Source organism: Gracilinanus agilis, chromosome 5, assembly GCF_016433145.1.
Source record: "Gracilinanus agilis isolate LMUSP501 chromosome 5, AgileGrace, whole genome shotgun sequence".
In the NCBI taxonomy this organism is placed as follows: domain Eukaryota; kingdom Metazoa; phylum Chordata; class Mammalia; order Didelphimorphia; family Didelphidae; genus Gracilinanus; species Gracilinanus agilis.
In genome coordinates, this window is record NC_058134.1 from 87,855,475 (window position 1) to 87,880,158 (window position 24,684).

General features: G+C 36.3%; 1 protein-coding gene across 1 annotated transcript in view; it reads left to right on the forward strand.

The window, feature by feature from the left end:
- Positions 1 to 24,684, forward strand: part of PTPRN2 (protein tyrosine phosphatase receptor type N2) — a 1,449,868-nt gene that overhangs the window by 614,868 nt on the left and 810,316 nt on the right. The window contains exons 7-9 of the mRNA XM_044678956.1: positions 7,727 to 7,975; positions 9,657 to 9,697; positions 11,415 to 11,791. Coding sequence (XP_044534891.1) covers positions 7,727 to 7,975; positions 9,657 to 9,697; positions 11,415 to 11,791 — 667 coding nt within the window. The remainder of the gene's footprint in view (positions 1 to 7,726; positions 7,976 to 9,656; positions 9,698 to 11,414; positions 11,792 to 24,684) is intronic.

Sequence of the window (24,684 nt, forward strand, 5' to 3'; positions counted from 1 at the left end):
TTATATCATGAGCCACTTGGTTATGGGGCTTGTCCTGATGGGAAACTTTCCTGAGAATGAATAAGGAATGACCAAAACAACAGTAATGGTGATTTCAACAAGGAAGCAGCTTTAATTTTCAAAGAATTCCAAAGCGCATCTTTTATGTTTTAGTAAAGCAGCCAGCTTCTGTGTAGGAACACACAGAGAAAACCGCAATAATGATATTGTTTATGTAGTATTGTCAGGGCCTTCTTTGCTCTATTGCCAGTTTTAGGGAAGAAAGTAGCTACTGTTTTCCAGCAGGCATTCTTATCTATGTTCTTGCCAACATCTTTTCCTTGGAATGGAAAAAAGAGCAGTGAATTTTGAGTCAGAGAACCTGACTTCATTTCTATGATGCTGGACAAGTTACTTAACCTCTGCAGGTTTTGGTCTCCTTACCTGTGAAATGATGGAAAAGGGTAGAACTAATTATCCCTCTATTTAGATGTCTGAGAGATCTGGGTATCCAGTCTTCCTTCATTTCTGTTTTGAGCTTCAGTGCCCCTTCACCAAATACCAAATTCCAAATACTGGTTAGGTATCTCAGACACAACATGCTCCATATCCCAAATAGAACTTATTAACTTTTCTCTAAAATCTAACCTTCTGCTAAACTTCCATATTTTTGTTGAAAATATTATTAACCTAGTCTGTAAGGCTTTTAACCTCAGTGCTGTCCTTTATGAAGACATTTTGTTTTACAATTGCATATAATAAAAATTTTCCACATAAGTTTTCTGATATTATATGATCCAAATTGTTTCCCTTCCTACTTCTCCTCCCCTTCCTGAAGCTGGTAAACAATTTGATCTGAGTTATACATGTACTGTCATACAAATCATATTTCCATATTGTTCGTTTTTGAAAGATTCTGTATGATTATGTAGAACCAAAACCCCCAAATAAGAACCCAAATAAACTAAAATGAAAAATTGTATACTTTGACCTGCATTCTGATATGTGTCCAATTAGTTGCCAAATATTGGCATTGTTACTTCCATTAACATCTCTTATGTTCAGCCTCTTCTCTCTAAGTACCCAGCTACCACCTTTGTTTGGGCCCTATCTTCTCTCCCCTGGATTATTACAATAACTTCATGATTGTCCTCCTTGCCTCATTTCTGCCCATTCCATGTCATCCTCTACCAAACTGCCAAAACCATTTCCCTGATATGACTGTACACTGTCCTACTCAATAAATTCTAGTGCCTCCCACTTGCTTCTAGGATCAAATATTAACCTCCTCTGTTCCTTTGGTTCTTAATGTCCTTCACAATCTGTTTCCGATGTGCCTTTTCAGTCTTATTATCCATTATCCTATGGTCCAGGCAAACCAACTTTCTATTCTTCACATATAGTCCCTCAGCTCCTGTCTCTGTCTTTGCCATTTCTCAGGCCATCCCCTTGCCTGGAATTTAATTATTCCTTTTAACTGTGCTTCAAAAAATTCATCACTTCCTTCAAACTGAAGCTCAATCATCACCTTCTATGTGAACCTTTGCTGCCAAATCAACTTTAGCACCCTCTATATCCACATGCTCAATAGCTTTGAAATATTTATTCTATATATACTTAGATAGGTATGTATTGTCTTTATCAAGCACAATGTAAGCTCTTTGAGAGGAGGGATTTTTTTTCCTTTTTTGTAGATCTGTCTTTTCATCATTTTGTTTAGTGTCCAGCACATTTGGTAGACATGTATTAATTGACTGATTCATTAGAGCTGAGGTCATGACTCAGAGACTTGCCCTCTCTCCAGTATGCCACACTCTTTCTTAACTGATAATGTTAATAGGGACAGCTAGGTGGCTCAGGGGGATAGAGAGCCAGGTCTGGAGACATGAGCTGGGTTCAAATCTAGCCTCAGACACTTCCCAGCTATTTGACTTGGGGCAAGTCATGTAACCCCAATTGGTAGCCCTTATGGCTCTTCTGCCTTGGAACTGAAACTTAATATCGATTCTAAGAGAGAAGGAAAGGGTTTTAAAAAGTAAGTTAGCTAATAATCTTACCTTGTTCCTCTCTTAGTTATGATTTATGGAGCAGGGTTGGGCCACAATATGACTATGTCTGTAATAACAATCCATTATACTCTGCTTAGGAAATGACACTCATATAAAACCGTAGCATTTTAAATCTAAATGAAACTTTAGAGTTCAATGGATAGCCTTAAGCAGAGATATGTGAATAAGTCTTTTCAAATAAGCCAGACTATTATTAAGGTTGGGGAGGGGGAGCACAATATTCCTTTGAAAAGTTTTTTTTTTTTCAGAAATGGAGGCAAATAATGTTTTTAAATGTCTCTTTCACATTCTGGCAAAAATCCTTCTGAAAAGCAAACCTCTTACTTGGTTAAAGGGTAAAGATGTGTGAATGTGGCCTCCCAGAAATTGTAATAATGTTCTAGCTGCTTATCTTTGTAAAAATCCGTAAGGTGTCTAGATAACCTCAAACTCTGTTTTCTTGTCATCCATTATTCGGTGAATAAAGCTTTTATTGACCAGGCAAGATTGTCACTTGGTGACAAAAGCAGTCTCAGAGTCCAGTACTGTCCCTTGTTGATAGAAGGAAGGTATAAAAGAGGGAATTGGTTTTTTTCACCATGTCACATAATAGAGTATTTCTAAGTCATGTTTAATGTACTTTTTTTTACCTTAGATTCACCAGAGAGATTGTTGCTCTCATTTTAGATGGTTCTGGCTCATTATAATAAGTATTTTTATTGTTGTCCTTGCCAGAATGAAAATGTGCATCCAGGAGGCAATATGGAGTAATAAAAGAGCTGAAGTTAGGATGATTTGAGTTCAAATATACCTCTTACTTACTTTCCAACTGAATGGCCATGGACAAGTCACTTAACCCATCTGACACTCAGTTTCTTCACTTTTAAAATGGGGATAATAGTTTAAGAAGTGCTTACAATAAACATTGAAAAAACTGTTAATTTTTATATATGGGTATATACACATTTTCATAACAGTTATCACACTCATTAAAGTATTGGAAACTTTTCTTTATTTCTCTAGATGCAGCTAGGTGGCACAGTAGATAGAGATCTGGATTTGTAATCAAGAAAACCTGAGTTTGAATATGATCTCAGTTCAAATACAACCTCAGATACTAACTAGCTGTATATCTCTGGGCAAGTCACTGGCCGGTAGTGCAGTATTTAGAGCCCTGGGCTTGGTATCAGAAAGACATCTTTCTAAGTTCATATCTAGCCTTAGATATTTAATAGCTGTCTAACCCCGGGTAAGTCACTTAACCAAATTTTGCCTCAGTTTCCCCATCTGCCAAATGATCCAGAGAAGGAAATGGCAAAACATTCCAATATCTTTGCCAGGAAAACCCCAAATTGAGTCACAAAGAGCCAGACTGAATAACAACAACAACCTGTTTGCCCATCTGTAAAATAGGATAATAACAGTGTGAAGATCAAATGAAATAATAATTATAAAGCTCTTAACACAGTACGTAGTATATATAAGTTGCTGAATAAATGCATATTCCCTCGCCCTTCCTTATTAGTACCTACTAGACTGAGTTGTTGGAAGGATCAAATGAGATAGCACATGTAAAACACTTTTATAATCTTAGATTACTCTGTAAATTGTAGCTTTTATGACTCTGGTGCCTCCTTAAAGTCTAAATACCCCCATACAACCCTCTGCTTGCTACCTTTCCACCCCTTTTTTGCCCAAGTACTCCAATTGATTTTTGGTTGGTTCTAAAGATAATTAGGGAAAGAAGATGCAGGGATAAGTTGTAAGTCATCTGAGAAAGTAGTATCTTATAGTCTTAGTAAACTATAAGGTCAATAAGAATCAACAGTGAGATAGAACAGTATAAAATATCATTGTAGTAGTAGATTACATTAAAAATGTTGTGGTATGCACAGTGAATGGGGTCTTGCTACTCTGCCCTGGTTAGACCAGTGAGTGTTGTGTTGTGTTCTATCTTGGGTGCCATATTTTCAGAGGTACTTTGATACATATAGAAGATGTAGTTCTACAATAATAAATAGCATCCAGAAAAAGCCAGAGATGGACAAGATGAAAGAAACAGGACTTTTTTACCTGGAAAAGAAAAAATCTCAGCAAGGACCAGAAAGGTGGTAATGCAGAAGAAAAGCATAGATGTATTCTTTCAGCTACTAGAGGCAGAACTCAGAGTAGTGCCTGGAAGTTTCTGAGGGACAGATTTCATCTTCATCCTATGAAAAACAATGATAATTTTGAAAACTATCCAAAAGTGATATGAGTTCCCTGGATAAATAATGGGTAATGGATTCTTACTCACTAGAGATCTTCAAGCAAATGCTAGATGACCACATGCCAGAACTATTATAGAAGGTAAAGAAAGAAAGAATGAAATGAATTAATAAGCATCTTCTATGTACCAAGCAGTGTACTAAGCACTTTACAAATATAATCTCATTTGATCCTCACAACACTCCTGGGAGGTAGACACTATTATTATCCCCATTTTACAGTAGAGGAAAATGAGACGGACAGAAATTATGTGACTTGCCCATGTTCACAGAGTTAAGGAGTGTCAGAGGTTGAATTTGAACTTATATCTTGACTCCAGGCTCAGCAATCTAGCCAATACACCGACTAGCTGGTATCATCTAGCTTGGATTCTCATCCAAATACAGACTGGAATAGATAACGTTTGAGGTCCTTATTTTGATAATCTATTCTTTCCTAGTATTTTAAAAGCCTTTTCTGATCTGGCCTAGGAATCTAAATATTATCCACTTTTTATATGGGAAAATTTGCTTTAGCCCACACACAGGTAATTTATATGTGGAGGTTTAGAAATGAGACTGATTATGGAACATGGTGGCACATGCTTATAGTATCTGCTACTAGGAAGGCTGAAGCTGATGGATAGTTTGATTTAAGGAGTTCTGAGCTCCAGAAGGGTTAAAGCCCATTGGGTGTCCACAGGAAGTCTAATTCTAAGATGGTAAGTTTTTAGAAGCAAAGGACCACCAAGTTGCCTAAGATGGAGTGAATCTGCCTAGTTCAGAAAAACAGAACAGGTCAAAATTTCCATGCAGAATAGTATGAGTGATCAGTAGGTGGCTATTATACTTCTTGCCCAGGTGAGGTAGAGGGCCAGTCTTAAAACAAACAAACAAAAAAAATTAAGATGAATTTTTTTGGTAGAGGAAGAGATGAAGCCTGCTTATTAGTTGGAGAACTACTTATATATCATATGTAAGGGGAGTACATTGTCAAATTGATGAAAGTGTAGCCCTTAGGCTTACTTCTATTACAGTTGGTGGAAGTTTCTAATGAAAAAAAAACTAAGCACTCCCTTTTGTCTCTTAAAATCCTTTATTTCATTCAAAACTCAGCTCCAAGGCCAGTTTCTACTAGAAACCTTCCCTGATCTGGTCAGATACAGAGCGACTCTCTGACTTTTCTCTCCTTCCCTTGTATTTTTAAAATAAAAACATATATTTATTTACGTGTATGTCATCTTACCTAATAGAATGCAAACTTCTTAAGAGAAAGGGCTATTTCATTCATTTTTTTCTATCACCAGTACCTAGCACAATTTCTGGCCTGAAGCATATGCTCAATGAATGTTTATTGACTAAAATATGCTGAGCTTGAATTTGAAAGATATTAATGGTTTCTAATTCATTCTACCTTTTCTGAAATAGTACAGCTATCCAGGAGCTCCTGGTGCCTGGGTCAATACTGAACACTGAAATAATATAATTTTTTCAATGCCATTTCATTGAATGATTTTATTGAATTGAAGGCTGAAAAGGGACTTTTATGTGAATTCTTTCACAAGCTTACTCCAGCCTACCTTCCCAGATTCATTTCCCATTACTCCCTTTCATGGGTCAAATATTCCAACCTATCTAGCCTATATTCTGTTTCCCCAATTCAGCATCTCATTTCTTGTCTCTGTGCTGTTTCCCATGTTTGGAATGAATGAACTTCCCCTTCATTTCTTCCTCTTAGAATTGTTAATAACTTCGAGGCTGAGCTCAGGTTCCATCTCCTACCAGAAACTTGTCTTTATTACCCCAAATCATTAGTGATTTCTGCATCCTAAAATTAATTATATTTTATTTCATATTTTATTTTCCTGTAGAAAGTAAGCTCCTTGAGAACAAACACTAATTTTTATTTTTGACTATGTTACTGGTAATTTAGCATGGAACCTTCTATATAGTACAGCTTAATAAATTTAATTGATAACTGTAAATTCACCTCTCCAGCCTTATTTTCAATTACTTCATTTTAAAATGCTTGTAATGAAATATTCCTTAGCTTCTTTCGATTCTGATCCATTGTTGTGTAGTCTAATTTTTCTGATGTTGTTGCTGAAGCCCATTTATTTTCTTTTCTCCAGAAACTGGTCATTTTCTGAATAATGTTTGCCATACCAGTTTTGAATCACACCCTGTTGAAATTCCTTCAATATGCCACAGGTTCCACTTTCTGACTCCTTAATCATGTTTGGAATGGCACCATGGTACAGTTCATAGAGAACTGGTCTTACAGTCAGGAGTGTCTGTGTTCATTTGTCTCTGACAACTAATTGTGTTAAGAAGGCCAAACCATTTAAGCAATTTCATAAGACTTTAAATTACAGATGATTTGACCATCTACATCTAAGGAGGGAGTTTGCAAACTGAGAATTCCTTATACTGATGAAACTCCAGGTCCAGACTGTCACCCTTCTCCTCTCACCTGAACCCTTGGCCAAAAAGGGATGAAAATATTTTATGATGAAGGTCTGAGTTATCTTTAAGGCTTTCATAGCCATGGTTCAGTATGGTAAATAATAATGTCAAGAAGTCCAGGATAGAGTCAGATTATCAAATGATTATAGACTTAAAGCAAGGTAGAGTATTAGATGCCATTCGGTTATAGTGAATGAATGAAAAATAAAACATTTATGAAGAATTTAAATAAGTGCCAAGCATTACTGCGTTAAGCACCAGAGCAATTAAATACAAAAGGGAAACAAATCTCTGACTTCAAAGAGTTACTTTCTTCTTGAGAATGACAATATATATATTGGGGAGTGGTGGCCAAGGAGGGATATTTTGGTTTTCAAATTTAAAGGAATGGATGGATTCATAAGGGAATAAAATGGCAAACTCTTTGCAGGAGCAATAATTTTAGTTGCTGAACTGGAAGAGCATGGCAGAAAAAAAGGATAAGGGTTCCAGCTCCAATGATAAAAAAATCCATGGAGAGAAATAAGGCATGACTGGAGATCTAAGCAAAATATAGAGGGCCATTGATGCATTTCCCAATGAGCACAGCTCCTTCATTAAACAGATAGGGAACCAAGATTCAGGAAAGTTAAGGAACTTAGCCAGGATCATCCATGTGTTAAAAAGCATAAAAGAGGTACAAAACCAGGTCATTTGGTTAACAGAGAACCAGGGAAGTGAAATCATTCCCTCAAAGTCCCATGAGCAAGCTAAGTGGCAGAGCTAGAATTAGTATTAAAATCTTGTGCTAATTTCAGCCTAAACCTTCCATGAGTTAATAGAGTGTGATTTTTCAGATCTGATCTTTGCAACTTGAAGAATGGGCAGCCTTCTTCCCACCACCTAATCCCTATCCTCATCTTGAAATCTGGCACTCTTTTTCTTCTGTTGACTTGTAAATATGTGTTTTTATTTGTGGTTTTTTTGTTTGTTTGTTTGATAACACAGAAACCTTGATTCAGAATGTCCTGAAGGATCTGAGGAAGCAACAGGGAACCATAGACAACCTGAGTCCCTTGGAGCTGCAAAAGATGGCCAATGTGATTACAGATGTCATGCAAGGCTCAAATACAGAAGTACCAGGAATGGTGGGAAGTGAGATTGTAGGAGAACAAAGGGAACAAGAAATGAAGAGGGTCAACAGTCCAGAATCAAAAAACTATCAAAATGACTTGATGGTTGAAGATAATTTGCCAGGTGAGAGGCCTTGCTTCTTGGATTGCCTCTTAAAATAAAATCCCTTTCATGGTCAATTAGATTTTTTTCATACTGCTTCAGAGAAGGAGGGATGGGGTGGTATTAAGGTGCTGCTGAGAAATGTAAGGGTTATCTGAAACTCGAGATATGGTTTCAATTGGGGAGACAGGGATTTGTGGTAATGATTTTTATCTGTTTGAACTTTGCTGCTACAAGCTCTCTGAACCAGCTAAATCTACCCAGGCAATTATGTTGAAAGGTAAATTACTGTCTCTGTGGATGTATAATTCCTTGGTGCTGAGAATGAGATTTTAAAAAAATAATAATAGTAAGTGTTTTGGATTCTGAGAGTAGATGTTTTCAAATATGGGAACAATAAGATGAACAAGGAAATACTCCAACTTCATTTTTAAGCTTTGGTTCCATGTAGAAGAGACCAAAGATTATCCCCAAAACAATGATATTCTACTTGGCTGAAGAGATCCAGTGAGACTCTCCTGCTCTTTTATCTTCAGGACTGAGCTTCCTGATAGCTGGCCATTACTCAGATTTATGGAGGATCTTCTGCTACCATTGCTTTTCTCTATGTCCTAGGAGTGTTCAGGGGTTTACCTACAACAAAGCCCAGTTTGGTTTCAGAGAAAAAAATGTCTCCATTATAGGCAAAGTCAGCTCCACGTTGGCATAAATGTCTTTTAATAAACAAACGTTGATTAGCTACCCATCCTCTAAGTCAGTGATTCCCGAAGTGGGCGCCACTGCCCCCTGGTGGGAGCTACAGCAATCCAGGGAGGCAGTGATGGCCATAGGTGTATTTATCTTTCCTACTACTTGCTATTAAAATTTAAAAAAATAATTTCCAGGGGTCTAAGTAATATTTTTTTTCTGGAAAGGGGGGCGGTAGGCCAAAAAAGTTTGGGAACCACTGCTCTAAGTGATGAATGATACAAAAGAACTAATAAGACATAGTCCTATCCTCAAAGAGCTTATACTCAGCCTGGAAGAGTTATCACTGTTCTTCTTACTTGTTTGTCATTCATTAAACGTCTGAGTGGAATTTCTGATATTTAAGAGGACAGAAAATCTGGAGTTTGCCCACTACAATAACAACCTTAAAAATATTTAGTTATTTTATTACTCTGATGTTAACAAACATCATTAAAACAAACTCCTCTATACATAGTAAAACAAAACAAAGAAATTGTTCAGGAAATGCATAATCTCCATTATATATACCTTGCTTTTCTGTATAAGTATGTGATGATTTTAAAAGGTAACTTAAAGCTGCCTCTCTGAAGGCTTTTAATTCTGAAAAGTCAGTTTAACAGTGCTGTATGCTTGTGCTGGGGGCTTCATTGTATTCTTGCATAAATGTAAATGGCTGCCAGGCACTCTGGATATCTTGTAGGTTTGGGTAAGAAGAGTTAAGATACTAAGTTGGGCAATGATGTATGACTGAATTGGATGTATATCCCTCAGCTTCTATCCCACTTGAATGAATAAGAACATTATTTCCTGAATTCCAAGTAGATTTCCTCTATCTTTTTAATTAGAACAGTTCATTGCCAATTTACATTATAAGGAAGTATGCTGTATGATTATCCGATTTAAATATGATGTGACACCTTGCAGCAATATGAGAATGATGAGAATGTTGATAAGAAATTCATATCTTTTTCAGGTAACAGAGTGCAGGAAAGTGATGACAGAGTTGATGAAAAGGTAAAATCTCTTTATTTTTCAGTGTGATATTACATATCATGGGCAGGTTTATTAATCCCAGGTTATGGCTATAAGTGATATAACAATTCTCCTCAGAAGTAAATCGGTAGAACAAATTAAAACTGCATTTATCAGTCCATAAAACCACAGAAGAAGCTCATTTTTAAAACATGTCCAGTAAAAAAAATGCATCATTTCATCAGGATTAGTGTTGGCTTCAGAAGCTGTGCATTACTTTATGAATTGAGGTCCTTTCAGAACATAATACATTTATTTTTTCCTTTTGCTTTTGATTTTCTCAAGAAGCCAGTTTAACATTTTTTTCCCTTTAGGGAAATCTTTAGTGGCCGAACTTGGTTAGATAAAAGAAAATGTTCTCTCTTTATCTGGAGGAGGTATTGCAGCGAGTTAGCATATATTAAATAAACTAAAATATTACAAAAGATAGAGACCTGTGAGAGACACATTGGATGAGTTTTAAAAGCATTTCTGAATTCTTGGTCTAAATTTCAATCTATGTAATGTGGTATCTTAAATTGTATGTGTTGGCTTCACACAGGATACAATTGGACAAGTGTTTATATCATGATGCTCATTCTGCTTAATTGTCTAAATGATTTGAAAATCACTCCATTATTTGTATGGTATTTCTCTCTTATTTTAAACACATTAATGTGATGTAGCAATATGATTGTAAAATAAATTCCAGCATTTCACTTATGTTATATGAAATGTGTTATCATTGTAAAAATAAAATAGGTGACATTGAGTTAGAGGGTTTTTTTCCCAAATGAATCAAAAGGGTAGCCAGTCTTGTTACCTTGGGCATCATTATATACCAATAGACTGTTCAAAGCCTTTTCTGATCCAATATAATGAGAGTTGGTTCTGGTGTCACAAGAACAGACTTCAAATTCACTCCCTATGTGACTTTGTGTGTTACTTGGTTTTCCTGAGCCCCAGTTTTCATCTGTAAAATGATTGGATTGATTTAGATGGGCATTGAGGTCCTTTATAACTTCAGCTCTGATATAATTTATATTCAGGCTATTAATAAAATGTCCTTTAATCTTCTTCCATGAAACTGGTATAAGATTATAGACTCAACTTGAAAGGTTGATGATGTAGAAGCTGATGCCCAGAGAATTTCAGTGAGTTGACAAAAGTCAGACATTAAGTGACCATGGCAGACTCAGGTCTTCTTACTTTAAATGCAGCACTGTTTCCACTGTGACACTCTTATTCTTGACATTAGCCAAGTGGTGGCAATTTATAGCAAGAGTTAAAAGATGGACAGTTCTTTAATTGATGTATTTAAACATAGATTGTCTGTGTGTGTGTGTCCTTTAGATGACTAAAAAGGGCCTTTTGTCTTTCTTCTGATGTTTTCTTTAGCTTCTAGAATTAGATGCTAAGGGAGCTTCTTCCTCATCTGTAAAATGGGCTTAATAATAGCATCTAATTCTAGGGTTATTGTAAGGATAAAATGAGTTGATATTTATAAACTTTGAAGAATTTGCAAACTTTGCAAACTTTGAAGAATTCTCTAAATGCTAACTCATTATTATTATTTTTAAGTACTTCTCCCTTCTATTTGTATTTTTCAGTTCCTGGTTAGTACTAATTGAAAATTTTGATTGCCAATTTCCTGGACCACAGAGGCCTGTTCTCCTTTTGGAACTTGCTTAACAGTTGGTTTTTCATTCTTTTATATCAGGTGAAAGATTTGGATACCAAATTCGTGAATGAGCAGGAGACTCAGTTTTTGTCTGAAGGACTACCTTCTGAAAAACCTTTTAAAACAGAGACCAAGAAATCAGAGGATACTGAATCTTCCCTTTCCTCTGAAGAAGAGAATGTCGGGGTTGAAAATGTGAAGAGTGAGACCTATTCCCAAGAATTGACAGCAGAGAAGAAACCAGTTGCTGAACCAAATGCCAATGAATTTGTGGAGTTCCAGGACTGGATCCAGGGTACTCTGAAACAAGATGAAAGGCTTTCTGAAGGACCTCCCAAAATTCCAGGGGAAGGTCTACAATTAGAAGTGAAGTCTTCTGATGAAGAAGAATATGGTTACATTATGACAGAGGAAGAGTAAGTAGAAAACTCCAAATTGCATGTGTTTGCATTTAATAAGCATTCATTATGACAAAAATTTTAATTGTTATATGAACCAGTGATGGATGCCCCTTCTTTATTTCCTTTACTGACAATGTTTTTAGCTTTATCTTTGGGATAGAGTTTAGAGAACTCATGTAATTTCAATTCTATAAGCATTTATTTATTAAGAATCTACTACTTGTCAGGCACTCTACTAATTGCTGGGGATACAAAACCACTAATAAATAGTCCCCACCCATCAAAAACTCACATTCAGAGAGGCAGGGGTAGAAAGGGAGCAATATTTACACAGATAAACAAATTCCAAATATATGCAAGATGAATTCAAGTAAATTGGTAGATTCTGTTTGTTTCAGTAGGTGGGGCAAGGAGGAAATGGATGCCAAATGACTTGTTAGATCAAGAAGGGACCTTGTGTGGGAGATGACATTTGAATCTCAGCTCTAAGGGAGCCTGGGGTTCTGAAAAGTAGAGAGGTGGGGAGGAGAGAGCACGCCAAGCAAGAATGGGGGACAGTCTCGGTAAAGGCACATGGGCCAGAAATTGAATGTTGTTTATGGGTAGTCAGAAAAGTTTGGCTGGAGTATACAAAAGAAGAGTAATAGATACAATCAGACTAGAAAAATATATGGAAGTGAGACTACTAAGGACTTTAAATAGCATGGAGGGAAAAGAGGGTCCCCCTGAACCTTTTGGAATAGATGAATGACACTGTCAGAACCATGTTTTGGGGATATCGGTTTCAGGACTGTATGGAAATTATATTGGAAAAGGGAGAGACTGGAGTCAGGGAGGTCCCTTGTGAGTCTCTTTGCAATAATCTGGGCAAGAGGCAACCAGGCTCTAATTTAGGGTATTAGTGGAGAAAGGAACAGATTGAGGAGATTATTTCTTTTTACCTAGTACTTCAGAATCATAAAGTAATAGAATGTTAGAAATGGAAGAGACCTTAAAGATCACAGGATCCAAACCTCTCATTTACAGAGAAGATTTGAGTCAGAGAGAGATTTAGCCCCAAACTCAATGTTGCATAGCTTCTGCTTTGAAGTCTCATAGCTAATATCCTTAAACAATGTAGTTTGTACTGCCATCTAATGTCAGTTATTTTTCAGTCTCTTTTCAGGGTTCCTATACAACTGCACTTGGCCAGGTCCAGGTAAATTTCCCCTGGCTACTCCATATTAAAGAGTTTCTTTGGATAGTAGCTATGCTTACCTATGTTTCAGTTGCTAAAAAAAAAATGTAGCGACTCCACCTAGTATTAATGAGAAATTTATGGAAATTAATATTTTGAGAAATTAATGGAAATTTAATATTCAGCATCATACAATTTCTGAATTTAATACTAGCTTTTGTCTTGTTGGAAGTTTGCTTCAGGTAGAAATAAAAATGAAGACTTTATTATTCTGTTGGAGCTGGAATCTGGGTTCCTTTTGCCTGAACTTGCTAGAATTCTGGTATATGATGTTCTGATAACTTATATACTACATATTGGTTTCTTTCCTCCATTAAAAGACTAGAAGCTTTAAATATGTGACATCAAAGTATCCCAAATAGCAGGATATGAGTCATATACCAGGGGAGAAAAGATTCACAGTAACAAAGTGTTCCTTCCTCTGTCTCATTTTGATCTGAAAGTAACACGGATAGGAATCCAAACACCATGTACCCAACAAGCTAGAAGCAGTGGACTTCATTTTTGCAGGCTTTATCACTAATGAATCTGCATTTGATGTTATACTTTATTTAAAAAATGCTATTTTCCCCCAAGTAACCAAAGCAGTATTTCAAAGTAAAAAAATATAGTCAGTAGTTCAGACATGCATTTTTTTTCTTTCCCTTTAAAAAGAAGACTGTGCTTTTGTTAAGGCTGATCATCCTATCGGCATAAGGGTAGATAAAAGGGATTCGAAAGTCATTGACTTTTCAGTGATTTTGAGGAATGAGGGGAAAAGTTTATGTGAAACCTGGATTTGTCTTTCCAGCAATGATCATTTCAAGCTTTTTTCCTTCTCATTATTCCCAACAAGAGCTTAAATATGCTAGCATGTGTTAGTTATTGCTGTTAGTTACTGATAGTTGATCTGCAGCTATCAGTAATATCATTAGTCGAGAAAACGATTCCATACCAAAACTGAACAGAAAATTTGTTGTGGTTTGGGTTTGTCCCACATGGTGGGAGAACAGCTTTTGCCTGAAAGCTGAAAGTCTTGAATTTCGAGACTCTTTTCAGCCTTTGTTGATTGTGTTTTGGGGGTGAGTTCTAGCAGTTGAGATGTTCAATCTTAGTTTTCCCAACAGGATTTTTCATGAAGCCAGCTTTATTTTCCTTTCTTTTGCTCAAAACACACACACACACACACACACACACACACACACACACACACACACACACACAGAGCAGCTTTGTTTGTTCATTTGTCTTTGTCCTTGTGGTCTTTATTGTAGAATCACCACATATTTCAATTCTATTCAATTCAATAAACATTAAGCATCTATCATGTGCCAGGCACTGTGTTCATGCATATGAAATAAGAAATCAAACATTTCCTGTCCTCAGAGAACTTACTTTCCACAGCAGGGATAAAACACATACATGGATAAGACACTTTTCAACATAGGCATAAAATACAGAGACTTATTTTTTGAAAGTGATGGAAGAATCAGGGACAACTTCCTTTAAGAGATGGCTCTTGAATTTACCCCTGAAGGAAGATAAGGCATCCATGAGGCAAAGCTGTGTGTAGGAAGAACATTCCAGGGATGGAGCATGGCTAATGCAGGTGTCTTACCATCCTTTTCATTTGACAGTACCCAAGTTGAGCTGGCACTTAATAAGCTGCTAATGACTGTTATGAGCTAAAAAAAGCAGAGATATATGCTCATGTGATTATATGTGAAACAGCATAGAATATCATTGGATTCATTTTAAACATTATTTTCTTGCTTTTATTTTTAAGTCTTGTATTTTATTAGACATATATTATATAGATATGTATTAATTCTATTACAAATATAAATAATGTGGAAATGGCTTTTGATTAATAAGATGTGTACAAACCAGTGGAATTGCTTGTCAGCTCTGGGAGGGGGGAGGGAAGAGGGGAAGTAGAGAACATGAATCATGTAACCATGGAAAAATATTCTAAAATTAATAATAATGTGAAAAAAGAAATAAAAAGTCTTGGAATTATAGATTTTTCTGTCTCTAGAAAACTACACTTTATACTTTCTATTGATTTGCCTGTTTTTGCTTTTATTGTCTAGTTGTTGTGATAGTGATAGAGCTTTTATTCAGCAGCTACAACCTGTAGTGATTGGACAAAGAAGCCCCCTATATTCATACCCCAGGGTTTGAGGTTCATTACTTTCTGCCTTTCCGAGTTCCCAGAAAGATTGTACTCAATGGGATAGTTGACAGATGTCAGAGGTGATTCATTCACCATATTAGAGTCTTTGGTTACCCAGGCTTTGCATATGTGGCTCAGAATGTCTAGGACTTCAGTCTTTATTGCAAAGATACTGGGTTTTAATTATGCCTCAAAGTAGAGATGAACATCTCCATGTAATTCTGAAGGAAACAGATTTCTGATAGTTTTAAAGACATGTCAAAATGGCAGCTGACTTGTCAACAGGGAGAACAATAGATGACTCTTACTATTTGTCTAGTGACCTTTCAGAAGCTTAGAGCAAGGCAATCCATACCAATCCATACTATACATCAGGGCTAATCTCACTAGTGAAATGACAGTTTCAGTGTAGGCAATTGTCTAGGAAAACCTCTCAGGTGCTGCCTCAGCACTTTCTGATGGAGAGAGAAGCCTGTCGAAAAGAACTGCTTCCTTTTGGCTGCTGGTGACTTTCCAGTAGAAAATGAAGCTGTTATTAGGACAAGGATTTCAGCACATTTGTCTGTTCTCACAGCGGAAATGGACCTTAGACCTGGATATTTAACATTTAAAATATGATTTGAAGTCAGAAAGTCACATTTGTTTCTCCTTTCCTTCTTCATTTGGTTGCTACATTCACAATGAAGAGAATTTAAGCTTTACTTCCACAATTCTTCTGTCTCTGGCAGAGTATAGTGCTACAGCTGATGTTTTTCCATCAGTGGTGCCTACAGAGTATGGCCTTTATTGACTACTTGGCAGTCAACAATTTAGATTTTCTGTTGGGTAAGAGAGACCCGGGAGCTCAATTTAAAATTATATGGATCAGGCAATGGATTGTTTTCATAATTATTTGGGGGTTGGGAGTATAGTTGTGAATAGAAGTGATTAGGAAACGTCTCTGTGAATAACAGGTAATCTAGTACTTTAAAATAAAAACAATAAGGGCCATAATTATTTAATATAATAATAGCAATAACAGAAATAATATCTAACATTTATGTAGTCCTTGCTATGTGCCAAGCACTTTATGATTATTATCTCATTTAATTCTCATTATAGCCCTAAAATGGAGGTGCTACTATTATCCCCCTTTTACATATTTACATATTTGGCTATACCAACTGGAAGCACTAAGAAATGGATACTGAATTTGGAATCCAAGGACTGACTACAATGGGAACATAGATGGGAAAACAAATTACATCTTTCCTTTCACTAAGATTTAACTAAAACACAGGATTTTCTTCAATTTTGAATTTAAAAGAACATTCTGAAAAGGGATCCATAATTTTTGCCAGCTTGCCAAAAGGGTCTATGACACATTAAAAAGGATTAAGAACATCTGATCTAGACTGTGCATTAGAGTAAACTGTGACCTGCTCACTGGCATGTTATATATTTTTTCCTATTGAAATTTGGTGGGGAGAAAAATGTGTCTTGTTTTTGCTGGGGCATCATTTTGCTTTTTGAATTTTCTGACATGATATGATATGGCTTAATGGTTTGTTATTAGTTTTAATGGTTTGTCATTTCCATTTTTATCCTCTTTATGAACTGAAAGGCTTAGTCAAGGCTGAGTAAAGGGCAGGCTTTACACTCCAAGAAGGAATATTTTATCAACCTATGTTTGAACCATTTGATCTTGGGGTGATAGGAAGAGATCACAGGGTAGAAATGTATTTTGAAGCTTGGTAGAAAACTCAAACAAAGGCCTGCTTTCTTCCCAGTAGAGAAGAAACTGCCTTTTAAGTAGATTCAATAAATCCTCCAAAGGCCTATGGCCTGACTGTTAGATTTTACACATAGACTTGTGGAACTCAGTGCTGCAATGGAGGACATGTAGTTACATTGAAAGGACAACTGGAGCTGAAGCCAGAAACTTAATGCTTAGTCCTAGTACTTACTTTGTGACCATGAAAAGTCACTTCACCTGTGGATGTCGGTTTATATATTTATAAAATAAGAGGATTGGATTTGGTGGTCACTAAAGTCATTAGGGTTTGAGGCAACATGGCGAGGTCACTGAGTATTAGTATCAGGAGGGCCTGGGTTGACATTCTGACTCTGCCATTTCTTTATGTGTGAGCAAGTCTTTTTATTTCTCTGGATATCAGTTTTTTCATCTATTAAATAAGAAGATTTGACTCATTATATCCTCTATTGTTGCTTTGAGCTTCCATGATACCTCCCAACTCTCAAACTCTCTATGTCTCTAATATTCCTCTCAGCTCAAAAGATGTATTCCCATTTCTTCTGATACATCTAAATTGAAGAGTGATGTTGAACTATTCAGTGGAATTAGCTTAGGGAAAATGAAACCTATAAATACTAAAATCTTGAGCTTCTAAGAAAAGTGAGGTCAAGACTGAAAAAAAAAACAGAAAGTATCATGTCGGGAACATAGTAGGTGAGTTCAGTAATTCAAATGATTATGGGCATGGATGGATGGATGAATTAACCTTTGAGACCTTGGACAAGTTATTTAAGCTGGACACAGCTGATACACAGCACCGGGCCCAGAATTTAGAAGACTTTAGAAGTTCAGATCTGGCCTCAGTCACTTATTAGCTGTGAAATCCTGACTAAGTCACTTGTAAAATGGCAATAATCATGGCACTTATCTCCCAGGGTTGTTGTGAGCATTAAATGAGATAATGTTTTTAAAGTGATTTGCAAATCTTAAATGCTATATTATATATAAAAGTCATAATGCTTATCCATAGTAATTATATTATTATTAATAATGTTAATAATTAGCTATAAATGAGTTAAATAAGATCATTTCTGAAGTTTCTTACAAGTGCTAACATGCTAATACTATATAAGATAAACAAGATCAGTCAAGATCAGGGATCTGTGAGTCAACCTCAGATGGACCAAGATAAAATGAGTTATTGAATAAGTGATGAGATAGCCTCCTTATAGTCTTAAAATAATTTTCCTTTGGGCCTTTAGTGGTGTTTTCCTGTGAATCCTTCACAAATGGGTCAACTCAACCTGCTGGTCACCTTCTTCCCCATGTCAGAACATTGCTAGTAGGGCAGCACCACATAAGAGCTCTTCGTTTGTTGTTGCTCAATCCTGATGCATATCTGCTTTACGTACTTTTTCAGATGCACTTTTCTTCATATATTTTCCAAATGCAATCCTGCTGGTTTCCTTTCACAAGTTCAATTCAAGTCCAGGTCATCATCAGTCTTTCAATGTTAGTTCTTAAGGGGAGTAATTTCAGAACAGCTCAAGAACTAGGAGATCCTTTAGGAAGGGAAACTAAGATAAGGTCTTGCAGAGGAACCCAAGAAAGTAAGAGGATTGTGATGGAATTGAGAGCCAGAAGAGGGAAGTGGAGAGGTATTTTAAGGTTTAGATGAAATAATGTATTTAAAGCACTTTGAAAATCTTAAAGCACAATATATATAACTTCTTTTCTGCCTTCTCCTCCTTCTCCTTCTCCTCTTTCTTCTCCCCTCCTTCTCTTCCTCCTCATTCTCTTCCTTTTCTTTTCTACTTCTCCTTCTCTTTCTTCTCTCCTTTTCCTCCTCTTTCTCATCTCTTTCCTCCTTCTACTTCTTCTCCACTTCCTTCTTCTCTCCCCCTCTCCTTTAACTTCTTTTCATTATCATCATCATGAGCAGCAATAGTAGCTTACAATCACTAGGTCTCTATTCTGTTGTTGACTTCATTTCCTGAGCCTTATAGTATTTTTCTGATAACCCCAAACAATGTTTATAGAGCAATACAGGAATATGTTGACAAATATTTAGCAATCAGTTCTCCAGGAGTTGAATGAAAATGTATGTTTTCAATTATTAACACTTTATTAAGTCTAGAAAAGTCTAGAAAACAATAAATTAAGCCTTAATTTATAGTAATTTCTAGTTTCTGAGTTATGAATGTTTACATTGAAAATTTAGAAATGGGATCATTGTTAGAGTTTGCTCTAGCACTTCCTTGGAGAAAAGATACTTGTATATTAAAGGGAAGATACTGAAAATAATCCTTATCCTTTTCATAGTTTCCCCCTAGATCTAGCTTTACATTGAGATACCTTTCACTGTTCTGCAGTTACAGAATTAATTGTAAATTCTCTTCCTCCTTTTTCTTCATGTCAACTGTTTTCTTCCACCTCAGAAAAGTCAATCAGTTAATTTGCGAATCATACATTTACTTTCCTAATTATCATTTATTTATTTAGTGCATGACTAGCCTTATAAATGTTATTACTGTCGTCATTTTTGACAGCCCCATATTTTATGGGAATTTAATCAGAATACATAATTTAGAGAAATGTTACCATAAAATATCTAGCATATTCTTAGTATTCATCAGTTGAGCAAGAAGAATCAAAAGGTTTAAAAGGGACTTCAAAAATCATCCTGTCCATTCTCCTACCTCTAGGCAAAATTGCACTTAAACTATCTGGACAGATGAGAATCTATCCTATTTTTAAAGTCCTCTAGGGAAGAAGATTGCAGAACCCGCCTTAGTTATCTATTATAAAATTTAATAACCCTTACCATAAGGAAAGGGCTAGAAAAATGTCCTTTCATGGCAGGCTATGTACTGTAATAGAAAGCAGACTCATCTAGGAGACCTAGGTCCTTTTCCTACTCCTAATACTTACTTGCTGAATGACCTTGGGGAAGGCCAAGTCTTCATATAACATTTTCATCTGAAAAGTGGTGACAAGGATACCCCCTCTGCCTACCTCATGGAAAATTTAATATGAAATTACTTTTGAAGAATTAAAGTTATTATGAATGTTACACAAAAGTAAAATATTATTGCTTCATTTTAATTCTATCCTTTCTTTCCTTGCAAATGGAAATTGATTTGCAAAAATAAGATTGAGGGGGAAAATATCTCAAGCAAATATGAGATTTATTTGCCCAAACTCTCCTCCTTGAGATTCTGTCCCCTGTCATGCCAGACTGACATATGTTCATCACCTCAATGAGCACAATGCAGCTCAGTCTGAGAACGTAAAGATAAGTTTATCCAACAACTCAGTGTCAGAATAACCCAAATGCATCCATGCATTTAGATTTGTATGCTTAGCATTGAATAATCACCATCCCTTTCTGTTTCCACAAATATGTGTTGTTCATTAATCTATTAGCATCACAGTCTCTGAATTTTATTCTAAAGGACTTTCATGGCACTCAAGGATTTAGTTGTCATTTTCTCACAAATGACTCACAAATCTTTATATCTAGCCATGATTTCTGTCTCAAACTTGATTCCAACATTTCTGAACATACCCCACAGTAAATCTCATCAGCACTTCAAACTCAAATTATCTTTAAAAATTTAAATAATGATCTTCTGTGCTAAATCTGTCAGTCCTCAAAATTTTCCTCTATTATTTTTATAAGCTATTATTTTTTCAGTATTTTTTTGCCTCTTTTACCAAGACTTTAATTTTTTTCATAGTTTTCATACATTGCTCTCATTTCTTTTCCTTCTTTTTCTTCTATTATGCTGATTACTTTTTTTAACTCTTCCAAGAATTCTTCTTGGACTAATTTCCAATTAATATTTTTCTTTGAGATTTTTCTTATAGCTATTTTCACATTGTTATTTTGTTTTGAATTTGTATCTTGATCTTCCCTTTTGTGCTATTATATTTAAAAAAAAACAAAACCCTTAACTTCCGTCTTGGAGTCGATACTGTGTATTGGCTCCAAGGCAGAAAAGTTGTAAGGGCTAGGCAATGGGGGTCAAGTGACTTGCCCAGGGTCACACAGCTGGGAAGTGTCTGAGGCCACATTTGAACCTAAGACCTCCCATCTCTAGGCCTGGCTCTCAGTCCAAGTCCTATTAGATTTTTATAATCAAATTCTTTTTTTTTCTGTTTGCTCATTTCCCCAGCCTATTTCTTGACTTTGAACTTTGTATTAAAGTTGAGTTCTGCTCACTTGGTGGTGAGAAGGCACTGTTCTAAGCTTCAGGCTTTTTTGAATTACAAAGCTAGTTCTGGGAGTCGTCATATTTTCCATACTTCCAAGATGATTCTATCTGGGAAGAGCTGTGGTCACTACTCTCCCGGTCTGAACTCTGGTCCTTACCCATGAAGGACCCCTGTTTCCCTACCCACTGCAAATGCTAGTGTCCCTCTTGCCTCTGGAGTTCTGACCAGGTCCACTTTCTCCTTGAGGTAAAAAATTTTAGTGCTCCTTTCTGCCTTGGAACTGGAACCAGGGACCATATTCCCTTGTGACCAATCACAAGTATTCCCCTCTGCCCTGGAACTGTGACTCAGAACTGGTATGGGTAGTAAGGTTGACATTGTGTGCTAACTGCACACAGTACTGTCAGTATCTCCCATGTAGTCTCTCTCTGAACAGTTGTCCAACCACTTTACCACATCTAGGCTGGGAGCTCTGGAAGCTACTCTTGTTATAGTCACCACCAAGGCCCACCACTGGTGTTCCCAAAATTGTCTTAGGAAAAATATCTTTCCCTGGCTTTTTGTTGCTTTATTTGGAATGTCTGCCATTCCAAAATTTTATTTCAGGCACTATTTTAAAGCTGTTTGGAGGGAAATTTGGGGGAAATTCAGCTGTACTGCTGCCTCAACTCCACCATCTGGAATAAAGTATTTTTTTAAATTTTTAAATATTTTTCCATAATGACATGATTTATTTTCCCCCTCCCCTCTTCCTTCCCCTCTACTGGAGCTGACAAGGAATTGCATGGGGTTATATTTGTGTTATCATTTGATACCTATTTCCATATTATTCATTTTTGTAATAGAGTAATCTTTTTTGCATTGCTACTAGTAGTAAAGTCTATTACATTGGATTGTTCCACAGTGTTTCAGTTTTTGTGTACAATGTCCTCCTGGTTCTATTCATTTCACTCCGCATCAGTCCATGGAGGTCTTTCCAGTTCATATAGAAATCCAAGCAGTCCATCATTCTTTATAGCACAAGAGTATAAAATAAAGTATTTTTTAAAAATTTCATAGAATGTACAGGAACATCCTGAGATTAGATGGAGCTTGCACATTCCCCTGTGGTACAAGAAAACTCAGAAAAGTTGTCAAGTAAAATTTGTACTTAGAATTATACTGAAGATAAGTAACAATATAATCTTATCAATATGACAACCAGTACTTTAGAGGCAGTACCTAACTGAATGTGTATGGTATGTATGCAACCAACGAACATTTATTGAAGGTGTCCTTTAGACTATATGTTAGGTATTAGACATCAGGTTAAAAAGACAAAAGTATCAATTAAAGTCCTTGTCCTCAAGCAACTAACAATTGAATTTGGAGTCAAGATAAAATCACATTAACTACTTGATAACAGTATAAGAAATGTCATATGATGTTTTAGGATTTGTTTATCCCTAAGTGTAAGAAACTATGTATTATGGTCACAGGTTCCAAGGAGAAAAAAATTACACTGTGTTAAAGTGATCTGGGTATTGTTTAAGTTAAGTTGTTAATCAAATCAACATGTATTTATTAAGTTCCAGTGACCATGATCAGTGCTGTGGATACTAATAAAAGTATAAATAATCCTTCTATCATGGATCTCAAAATCTGACTGGGAAGACAATGTATAAAAACTAAGTATGAACAAGATATATGCAGGATAATTTGGAAGCAATATTAGAGTGAAATGTTAAGGAAGACTGACTTTTTTATAGTTAGTGGGACTTTATCTGAGATGTGAAAGTAAGTCATGGAATCAAGGAGAAGGAGATGAGGAAGGAGAACTGTTCAGACATGGAGCATAGCCCATGAAAGGCATGGAGTTGAGAGAAGGTATGTCATCTACAAGGAATAGCAAGGAGATCAGTGTAATGAGATCATAGAAACAAGTTAAGTGTAATAAGACTGTGAAGTTAGGCAAAGCCCAGGTTCCAGAGAGATTTAGAAACCAAACAAAAGACTTCATATTTGATCGTGGAGCCACTAGAGCTTATTGAATACTATTGTGACATGTTTAGATTTGTAAATTTGACAGCTGAGTGGAGGTTTTTGTAAGGTAAGGAGAGACTTAAGAATCAGCAGACTATTTCAACAATCTAAATGGGAAGTTATGAGAACCTTCGCTATAATGATACAGTGTCAAAGGAGAGAGGAGGGCATATAAGAGAAATGTTATGCAAGTAGAATTTTGACAAAAGATGGCACCTGATTGGATATTGGGGGTGAGAGAAGGTGAGAAGTAGAGAATGACATTCAGGACTTGAGCCTGAGTGACTAGAAGGATGATAGAATCCTGGAAAGTAACGGGGAAGTTAGGACGAGGGGATTGCTTGTAGCTAAAGATGAGTTCTCTTTTGAACATTTTAGGGTATCCATTTTGAGATGTGCAATAGGCAACTGGACATGAAAAACTGGAAGATCACAAGAGAGTTTAGGGCTAAATAAATAGATCTGACTATCATCTTTGCAGAGGTTACAATTGAATTCATGGGAGCTGCTGAGATTATTAAGCAAAATATTGTAAAAGAGCCTAGGTCAGAGTCTTGGAGGACACCCAAAGTGTTGAGATACAATGCAGATGACGATCCAACAAAAGAGGCAGATGGAAAAGAAGCAGACCAGAAGATGACGTTGTAAAGGAAACCTAGAGTGGAGAAGAGAGTGATTAACAGAGTCAAAGGCTGCTGAGAAGTCAAGCAAGATAAGGATTGTGAAAAGGCCATTAGATTGAGGAATTATGAGATTGTTTATAATTTTGGAGAGAGCAGTTTCAGCTAATTGATGAAGATGGAAACCACACTGAAGAGAATTAAGAAGAAAGTAAGAGAATGGTAACTTAGGCAACAATTGTAGACATCCTTTCAGAGAATTTGCCTGGGCGAGTAAAAGGGTTGTCTCTTCTTGTCAGATGAGGGTGAAGAAATGGATAATGGTGGGAGTCATCTGGATGATAGGGTAAGGAGGACATAAGAGGGAATTCTGGTAGAATAGTCTCTTTTTTTCAGTGAAATATAAGGTAAGATTCTTAGCTGAGAGAACAGGAGGAGGTGGGGGACCTGGGAGATCAGAGAAGGAATAAAAAAGTTCAGAAAAACTGTAACTGTAAGTTAATTAGGGAGATGTAAAAAGATTGCCACATGAAGACTCCAGGTGGGATTATGTAAAATAAATTTGTAGTGGACCCAGTCAGCACGATTTTGTGATTTTTCTCCAGCTTCATCCAGCAACATGTAAATAAGAGCTACAGCAACAGATGTTTGGAGTAGTTTTAAGCCTGAGCATTGGCAAAAGCAAAATCATTAATAAAGTAAGGCAGCAAGGGACTCAATAGAAGAGGATAGTGTAGAACTGAACCAGTTCATCAATGGGTTTAAGATAGGGAAAGGAGAAAGATGTAGTCACCAATGCAGATTTGATGGCCTGGGAAAGGACTGAGACAAAGGATTGGAGGTTATAATGAGGGCAAAAACAATGTTAGAAATTGTAAAACGAAGTACAAGGGAAGGGGAATACTTATGATCAAATAAAGG